The sequence below is a fragment of the Hyla sarda genome, chromosome 1 (assembly GCF_029499605.1).
Source record: "Hyla sarda isolate aHylSar1 chromosome 1, aHylSar1.hap1, whole genome shotgun sequence".
NCBI classification, from domain to species: Eukaryota; Metazoa; Chordata; class Amphibia; order Anura; family Hylidae; genus Hyla; species Hyla sarda.
Window position 1 is genome coordinate 90,314,911 of NC_079189.1, and position 10,224 is coordinate 90,325,134.

Here is a 10,224-nt window from a genome sequence, read left to right on the forward strand (position 1 = left end):
TGGATAGACTAAGTGTCTGGGCATCCACTTGGCAAATGAGGTTCAATGTGGATAAATGTAAAGTTATGCATCTGGGTACTAATAACCTGCATGCATCGTATGTCTTAGGGGGGATTAAACTGGCAGAGTCACTGGTAGAGAAGGATCTGGGTGTACTTGTAGATCACAGACTACAGAATAGCATGCAATGTCAGGCTGCTGCTTCCAAAGCCGGCAGGATATTGTCATGTATCAAAAGAGGCATGGACTCAAGGGACAGGGACATAATACTCCCCCTTTATAAAGCATTGGTACGGCCTCACCTGGAATATGCTGTTCAGTTTTGGTCACCTGTCCATAAAAGGGACACTGCGGAGTTGGAAAGGGTGCAGAGACGCGCGACTAAACTAATGTGGGGCATGGAACATCTTAGCTATGAGGAGCGATTAAAGGAGTTACAATTGTTTAGTCTTGAGAAGAGACGTTTAAGGGGGGATATGATAAACGTATATAAGTATATTAATGGCCCATACAAAAAATATGGAGAAAAACTGTTCCAGGTTAAACCCCCCCAAAGGACGAGGGGGCACTCCCTCCGTCTGGAGAAGAAAAAGTTTAGTCTCAAGGGGCGACACGCCTTCTTTACCGTGAGGACTGTGAATTTATGGAACGGTCTACCTCAGGAACTGGTCACAGCAGGAACAATTAACAGCTTTAAAACAGGATTAGATACATTCCTGGAACAAAATAAGATTAATGCTTATGAAGAAATATAAAATCTCATCCCTTCCCCAATATCGCGCCACATCCCTACCCCTTAATTCCCTGGTTGAACTTGATGGACATATGTCTTTTTTCGACCGTACTAACTATGTAACTATGTAACTATGTAACTATGTAAGTCAAGTCTCACAAATGGTCTACTTTTTCGTCCAATGGCCTTGCTCTGACTGCGTGCTGAAGGCAAAAAGGTAGGCTATTCCAGTTATGATCACTAATGGAAGGGGAGTCTGTTGTGAGTAGAAGGGAAGTAGAGTGGAGGCCTGTGGTTACTAGTTAATAAACATAAAATGAGGCCAGTTGTGACTATTAGGAAATAGAGGGGAAGCCTATTGAGTCTTGTGGCAAGGTTCAATGAAGCAGGTTGTGAATAGTGTGAAGGTGGAAGGAAGGCCTGTAGGGAAATTGATAGTAAGTTAACATGTGCAGGGCCCTAATTCCTCCTGTATGATAGATTACTACTCTACAAATGTCTGAATTTTGTCTATATTTGTAACCTCAGAAATGTAAAGTGCTGTGGAATCCATTGGCACTATAAAAATTAAGATTACTATTATAGAAGGGAAGCTTGTTGTGACTGCAGTAAATGTAAAAGGGAGGCATGACTGGTGGGAAAGCAGACAAAAGGCCTGCTGTAACTTGGGGGGGGGGGGGGGGCGCAACTGTAAGAAATAGAGAAATCGAAGGGCATACTGTAAAACTTGGGGAAATGCAGAATGGAGGGACACAATTTTCTGAGGGATGGGGGCACTACTGTGATGCACACATGAATAAATCCAGTTGCGTGCATCTATCGTCTGCACATAACTCCCTTCAATGGTTATTTTTTTACCACAGGATATCTCCAGAGTGCCATAACCAAAAAGCTGACTTTTATTTGTCTTTTTTAAACTATTTGCAAGCATTGTTACATAAATGTTTTAGACAAACTATGAGTCCAAAACATTATTCTTCAGAGCCTTCAGATGGAGTCCTGTATGTGCCCCTAAAAACAAGAACACCATAAAGGAATAAAGCAACATATCTAAAATACATGACACCAAAAAGATGCACATACCTTTAGCTGCCAGTCAAAGTCTTGTAAGTATGCAGATGACATAGCACACACGTTCTCCACTAAGGCTTCTCTGATTTCAGGTTTTCTACTTTTTATGCATTTAATGATCACTTCTTTATATTCTGGATTTATTCCACTTAGTTCATTAGATATCTTTAGGAAAAAATTATTAAAAAAAAAAAAAACACAGAGTTATTAAATATGGCAAATATCCTGCATATACTCATTTATTGATGGTATTGATACATGCTAAATGCTTTCACTTTACTTGTGTTCCCTTATTCAGGCTCAGTGGAGCAAGCAGAGTGATACGTATGGTTACATGCTTCTCCATATGCAGCCATCTTATGGACAAGACTAAGGGATTAAATGGGACAGATATTCATCAATATCAACCGGACACAGTTAAGTCAAATATTATCATCATAAGTCTTTTATTAAAACAGCTAAGACGTGTCCATCCTCTTTAAGTCAAACTCCCTTAGAGTAAGGATTGTTTATTATCATCTTAAAAAAATGTCTGTTTCTCATGCAAAAAACAGCCGAAAAACTGAGGTATTTTAACGGCTAAGTTTCCACTTGGTTTTTTTTCTGGCAGTTTTTGGAAAACTGCAGTGGCAGTTTGAGCCAAAGCCAGAAGTGTATTCAAAAGGAATAGGAAATAACAATGAAGGACTTATACTTCTCCTCCCTTATGGATCCATTTCGGACTTTTGCAAATTACTAAACAAAAACAGAATTTTTTTTTTTGTATTGCACACAAACAGAAGATTGAACTAAAAAGTTAGGGTGGGTTAACACGGGCATAAAGCACGTGTGTAACACGTCGTGGGCAACGTGGTTGATAGCAATAACGAAGCTTCTATTGACTTTAACTTCTTAAATGGGTACTCCAGTGAAAAACCTTTTTTTTTCTTCAAAGGTTTTTATTAAAGTTTTGGAAGTATAATCAAAGGTATTTGTAATACAATACATAGCATAAAGAAAAAAAACTAGAAAAAAAAAAAAAGCCAAACAAGACTAACATGTTGACCTCAGTGTCGATAAAGGTAGAGGGGCAAATGGAAACAATAGATATGATAACGTCTCAGCTATGTAGAGATTCCTATGGATACACGTCCCTAAATACAGTTAGAAACACATCCAACAGTAATTCTGATGAGGGCATCTTCAAACGAACCATAAATCTTAATAGTCAATAGTAGTTTACAAGGAGGAATTAAAACCTGGAAAAATGTCAGGATTATGAATTTCTAGAACTTTTTTTTTTAATCCACTGCTGTCAGAACATTAAACAGATTTGTAAATTACTCCTATTTCAAAATCCTAGTCCTTCCAGTACTTATCAGCTGCTGTCTGACCACAGTGCTCTCTGCTGATACCTGTCTGTCTCAGGAACTGTCAAGAGTAGGAGCAAATCCCCAAGCAAACCTATCCTGCTCTTGACAGTTCCTGAGACAGACAAAGGTGTAAGCAGAGAGCACTGTGGTCAGACTGAAAATAAGTAATTTACAATCTGTTTAACTTTCTGGCACCAGTTGATTTAAAAAAATAGTTTTTCACCGGAGTACCCCTTTAAGGATATGCGGAGCCGGGGTATCACCGCTTTTGGTGGACATCAGGGATCACACTGATGTCCTCCACTAACCCTTTAGATGCCTTGATCAATGCTATGGAGGTGCCAGTGATTTAGAGGGGCTCTTTGGCCAGAGGTCTTTTCCGTGCTGTCTGATCGCCGCTCATCTAATACAAGCTGAAGAACAGGCTGTATCAGTGGAGCACCGATCTTACTGTACAATGCTATGTAATAGCCTAGCACTGTCCGGCGAATGCAATCCAGTGATTGCATAAAAAAAAGTCCCTTATGGGGACTTAAAGCTTTAAAAGCCCTTCCCCTAATAAAAATGTTAAAGGGTAGCTCCCACCATCCTATTTTCTTTTTCTTGCTAGCCCCCCCCCCCCCCCCCCGCTACGGCACTAGCCAATTCCTCCCCCCCCCCCCCCCCCCGCATACCCCGTTCCCTCATTACACTTGCAGTTACTGCAGAGTCCGGCAGCGGGCGTGCAGGGACAGTGGCGGCAACGAGGCGGCGATGTGCGGGAGGAGTGGCCTCCCACCCAGTGGCCGGGGAGCCAATGCGCTCGCTCCCGCCTGTCTGATTGACAGGCAGGGAGCGAGTGCAGCCTAACTGAAAAAGGACTGATTGCCACTCCAAAATCAGTCCTTTTTCAGTAGCCGGTTTTTAAATGTAAATGAAACCTTTTTAATAAAAAAAAAAAATTATAAAAGTATATTAGAGATATGTTGTAGTACATAAGTACTACAACATATCAAAAAATAAAGTTGGTGACAGTGCCCATTTATTAAAAATAAAACATTTTGTACCCCCACTTCCATAAATGTATTAACAAATTAAATATAATGTTTATGAATCCACGGTAAACGCTATAAAACATTAAAAAAGCCAGTATTGCTGTTTCTTTTGATCCCATCATATCAGAAAATAAAATTACTAAAAAGCATAGAAAAATGGTACCAATGAAAACTACATACCATGGTACAAAAAAAATTAGCCTGATACGGCCCCTAAAAGTTACAGGGGCTCAGAAAAGGGTGATTCTAAGCATACATAATTTGTTTCAAAGTCTGACTTTTAAAAGTTTGACTTTTTTTTTATAAAGCATTACAATAATAGAAAAACGATGTAAACATGGGTATCATTTTAATTGTATTGACCCATGACAAAATAAAAGGTGTCATTACAAAGAAAAAAAAGTCCTGCAAAAAAACAAGACATCATATGTCCCTGTGAAAAGAAATATTAAAGTTGTGTCTTTTCCACACATCTCCCCCACTCTCACTGAAGTCAATGGGAGCAGGTTTGGGACAGTGACACCACACAGAAATCAATGCACTTTCCATGTCCAAAAACAGAATCTAAATGCCCAACATACCCTAAAAATACAGGCATAATGTTATGTTTTGCATCCCATAAAGAGTCTTAGATGCATCAAATGTACTAAGAGGTGAAGTACTTTCTCCAGCTTTGAACTGAAATTTACTGTTAAAGGAGTAGTCCAGTGGTGAACCCAGTGGTGAACAACTTATCCCCTATCCTAAGGATAGGGGAGAAGTTTGAGATCGCGGGGGGTCCGACCGCTGGCCCCGACAGCCCGCGGGAAGGGGGCGTGTCGACCTCCGCACGGAGCGGCGGCTGACACGCCCCCTCAATACAACTCTATGGCAGAGCCGAAGCGCTGCCTTTGGCAATCTCTGGTTCTGCCATAGAGATGTATTGAGGGGGCGTGTCGGCCCCGCTATCTGGCCGGAGAGCCTGGCCCCCGTACAGAGAGATCGCAGGGGGCCCCAGCGGTCGGCCCCCCAGCGATCTCAAACTTATCCCCTATCCTTAGGATAGGGGATAAGTTTTTCACCACTGGACTACCCCTTTAACCTACTAATGAGTTTGTGTCGACTTCATCTGGGACTTTCATTAATTTCTGCCATAAATTATAGTAAATCCTGACACTTTAGGAAATCACTTGTGCTTTATTTTCCATGTAGTCTGTTTTTGTTCTGCATTTTGCAGTGTTCATTTGTTATATGCAACAAAATAAGCTTCCATAACCCTAGGCCCTCATTCATCCATCAAAGGCCAAAAGACTGATCTTTCTGCCTCTGCCAGGCTGGTATACGTCCACATACCTTTGTTTTTGCTCTTTGGCATAGTGCAGTCTATTATGCCAGACAGCACTAACATGGGAGCCTAGGGGCAATGGATTTCAGTGGCTCACAGTGGTATCCAGAGGTAAACATTAGGAAGTCCTCCAGGTGTATACTTCCAATTGACAAGGTAAACACGGTGTTAAACATGTACTCCAGGGAACTAAAGAAAAAAAATGCCCCAAAGCCTCCACAGTACCTTGTCTGTGTCTCCTGTGCGGTTTTCTTTTGATTCTGTCCACTCCTGTGGCCCCTGGTGTCCTCTGGGACTTTTGTATTTTCCCCCATGCTTGCCTGTAAAAACTACAACTCCCAGCAGTCAGCGCGGCTGAGCGCTGTCTGCCGAACGATTCTTATTGTTTGTTTGAAACTATACCTCCCCAGCAATAACTCATGTCATCCTCTAAACGGCAGTAGTCTAAAGATAAAAGCTACATGAGACATAGCCCAGCATCTCCAGATAAGGCTCCTGTGCTAGGATCTTTCATTATCTCCCTGTCTACTCTGAGGAGACGCTGGGCTGCTTCTCTGCTAGAACGTGACACAGGGAGGGGAGGGGGGTTGGGGCTTTCATCCAGACACTGTAAAGCCAAACAGGACATAGGTCATGTGGTTTTGTCTTGGAGCACTTAGACTAGCCCCCACCTTCTCAAGACAGAGTGGATGAGAGGATGACGTTTTTCTACCACTCCCTGCATGTAAGTGACAGCTGCAACAGGGAAACTGTTCTATATAGGTAATGAATATTTAGAAAAATACTTAGGTTAGGGAGAAGGAAAGGATGGGCTATGGGTTAAGTTCCCCGGAGTACCCCTTTAAAGCTGCTTTAACTGAAAACAGCTCAAGTATCTTTGCTCCTGAATGTATAGTGAGACACCCTACCTCTTCGGAGCCTCCATCTTTGCCAACACGAGTTTTAATAAAAGCAGTGGTGCTGTCTAAGACTTCCAGCCATTCCCTTAAGTTCCAGATGCTGCCATAGTCCTGAAATCGAGGCTTCGCCCTGCCACAAACTCCATCGATAACTTTGTGAAGAAACTGAAAGAAAAATTACAGCACAAACACCTGAAAAAAAGGTTAGAAAACTCTCTCGGAAGAACAGATTTGTATAACTTATTCCTTCCAACATGGAACATACTCGGCATCAGGCATGTAGCAGGTCAGGATTCAGGAATCCTCAGGCATCAGATACATGTAAAGCTTCCTTCATGGCCTCTTTTGCAGTCAGACCCTTGCTTATAATGGGGATAGGCCACCAGTTTTTAAAGTGTACCTATCATTTAGAAAGACTTGATAGATTGGGGTCTCAGTGCGGGACCACTACCGATCATTAAACTGAATGGAGAGAAGATAAAGGTTATGGACTTCACTCTCTGGATCGCAGTGACCTCTGTCCAGCTATACTAGACGAGCGGTAGGGCTGCACAATTTAGGGTAAAATGACATATTGCAATTATGGAGGTAAAAATTGTGATTTCAATATGCAATTGCGATATAATAAACAAATAGTAAAATCCCGCCATTTCATGTCTCATCTCCCCCAAACACCATTTTATACCCAACACCCTTAAAATGGCGCTGCGGCACAGGGAAAACATAAAAAACTGATACTTACCTAGCCCTGATCTACGTAGGTCTGCCACAGATCCCGTTCGCCTGACTCCTGTCCAACCCCTGTGTGTCTGTGTAATATGGTGTCGGAGGATGGAGTCAACAGAAAAAAATGATCCTTACCAAGCCCTGGTCTCTTGTTTGTCTGCTGCAGATCCCATTCTCCATGAGGTCCTGGTGTTTTTTCCCTGTTTTTTTTTTTTTTCTCTGAGAAAAGCTGCTGCTGAAAAGTCCCACTCAGCATACCTTGTGCATCCTGTCCTCTGTTATTGGTGCAGGACCTTCTACCTTAGAATGCATTCACACCACGTTTTGTACATACGGGTGCCGGATCCGGCGGGGGGAGGGGCAAACCGGACGCTCCCGTGCCCCGGCCGGATCAGCCCGTGACTCCATTTACTTTAATGATCCGACCGGTGTCAAACGGTGACTGCGGTCGGCTCAGTTTTGACCCGCATGCGGTTTTGGTCCGGTCAGGAAACCGCATACGGGTCAAAACTGAGCCGACTGCAGTCACTGTTTGACTCCGGTCGGATCATTATAGAAAATGGAGTCACGGGCTGATCCGGCCAGGGCACGGGAGTGCCCGTTTTGCCCCTCCCCCCGCCGGCACCCGTATGTACAAAACGTGGTGTGAATGCACCCTTTACCCTGTTTCCGGAGTAGTGCAGGACCTGCCCTTTGATTAAATAAATAACCACATCGTGCCTGGCGGCTCCTGCACCACTCCTGATGACAGAACGAATGATGAAGAGGCCTTAGTGCAGGACAGGAGGAGAAGTGAGAGGGATTTTAATTTATTATTGTATCAGGATAGATATAGGGGACATTTGCACAAGTACTTCTATTGGCGCCGATAGCATTATTATTGGGACATCCCTACTTATTGGAGTACCCCTAAACAGTGTTCTTCTCCCTGCTCATTCTAATGGGAGGGATCTCCGAGACCAAAGCTGATAAAAACTTTTTACATGTTTCTTTGAAGCATCAAGTTTTTTTTTCCCTTTATAAATGACAAGTAAACTTTCCAGCTTGGTCAGTCCAGGCCTATTCTCTCACCTGATCTGACCATAAATGACCACCTCTGTGACCCAACCTCCTAGTACACAGCTGCATCTGACATCAGATGTGGTAGGGAAGTGGTCTTCAACCAGCGGACCTGCAGATGTTGCAAAACTACAACTCCCAGCATGCCCGGACAGCCGTTGGCTGTCCGGGCATGCTGGGAGTTGTAGTTTTGCAATATCTGGAGGTCCGCAGTTTGGAGACCACTATGGTAGGGGATTATACCTGGACAAACCCCTTAAACCTGCTGATATATATAGATTTCTTCTGTCATGAGTTGTCCCTTCAGATTTATGGCCCATATTGTTGGACATGTGTCTGTGATAATGAGGACCACTGTACCTTTATGGCAGGGTTTTCCAACCAATGTGCCTTCAGCTGTTGTAAAATTGCAACTCCCAGCATGCCCAACAGTCTTTGGCTGCCCAGGCATGCTGGGAGTTGTCATTTTCAACAGCTGGAGGCACACTGGTAGGGAAACACTGTTCTAGGGTGTCCCTACGCTTGTAATACAAGAAGTGCTAGAGTTGACATTATCTCAGACATGACGTTCATCTCTACAGGAACTACAATTCCCAGGTATAATTCAGCACCCCTGTCTTACCCCTGACTCAGCGGACGGGGGAGCTGTACTCACCTGCGGGCACTGAGCTACCGGCAGCTTCTCAATAAGCCCCAGTGTGCCCTCCGCAGTCCCGTCCATGTCCGCAGCCTCACGCTCATCACATGACCAGCAGCTTAACACTTCCTAGTCCCACAGCCAATCACAGGCGGCGGCTGCCTGAGTCACGTGAACGGGGCGAGGGTGTGTGACGTAAGCTGCGGGCTGGATAGTAGAAAAACTCAGGCTTGCTGGGAGGCAGTTGATGACGTCACGTGGCCACAGTGCGCAGAGACAGTGATGTGATTGTCTGTTCACAGACTGAATCTGGGCTTACTAGCAGCGCAAAATTAGCGTCAGCCCCTTATCGTTAGTACAGATTTGTGTGCAATGCAAAACAAGCTGCGCATGCGTGTGGTTTTCCCAGTTACTGCGTAAAATGTGGCGTACGTCACTTGACAGAATTCCCTGGATAGTGCAAACAAAAACAAAAAAAAAAAAGATGAAAAACTCACAAACATTCCTAGACTATTAGGTCACTGGAGTACATTTGCACAAATAATAATAATTGAGTTCAAGTGATAAATTCACCAACTGGTGCAGCGCTAACTCTGCTCCCTGGAACCGCAAAAAAATAAGAACCGGCCCAGAAAATATAAAAATTGCGAAAATAAAATTTGGCGCAAGTCAATACACAAAATAAAAACACTGCACACTTTTTATTCTCCATCCATGCTCAGACCAATATGATGATTTCTTTCAGTTACGTCTCTGCAGAACTTGACTGGAAAAAACATTATAGACTCTTTCCAAGACCAGTGCCCCAAACAGTAATAATGCCCTCCTTGGTGTATTACAATTGTGGGTGGATAAGTGGGTTAGGGAAGAGTAGGTAGGTCCCACCATTACGTAGTTAGGTTTAGTTTAGTTCCCCCCATTAGGTAGATGCCACGAGTAGGTGGAGCCCCCTAGATTGCTACCCCCTGTAGACAGACCTCCCTAGATAGTTCCCCTTGTAGATAGTTGCACCCATGTATATAGTTGGCCTCCTGTTTATAGTTGCCCCCCTGTATATAGTTGCCCCCTGTAGACAGACCTCCCTATAGATAGTGCCCCTTGTATATAGTTGCCCACTTGTATATAGCTGTATCCATGTAGATAGTTGCCCACCTGTATATAGTTTCCACTTGTAGGCAGACCCCCCCCCCCAGATAGCACCCCTTGTGTATAGTTACCCCCTTATATATAATTGCCCACCTGTATATAGTTGTTCCCGCTCCTCCATAGGTAGCACCCCCCTATAGGTAGTTACCCCATCAATAGTAACAAAAAGAAAACAGAAAAAACATACCTGGTTGTTGGGTCCCGTGTAGTCCAGAGCATGGCTGATCCTCTTTTCTCCTTCCT

General features: G+C 43.6%; 1 protein-coding gene across 1 annotated transcript in view; it reads right to left on the minus strand.

Moving 5' to 3' along the window:
• The window catches only part of COMMD8 (COMM domain containing 8), a 31,494-nt gene extending 22,483 nt beyond the window's left edge, over positions 1 to 9,011 (minus strand). Inside the window, exons 1-3 of the mRNA XM_056557417.1 lie at positions 8,854 to 9,011; positions 6,423 to 6,578; positions 1,817 to 1,969 (exon numbers count right to left, since the gene is read on the minus strand). Coding sequence (XP_056413392.1) covers positions 1,817 to 1,969; positions 6,423 to 6,578; positions 8,854 to 8,919 — 375 coding nt within the window. The 5' untranslated portion in view covers positions 8,920 to 9,011. The remainder of the gene's footprint in view (positions 1 to 1,816; positions 1,970 to 6,422; positions 6,579 to 8,853) is intronic.
• Between the last annotated feature and the right edge of the window lie 1,213 nt (positions 9,012 to 10,224).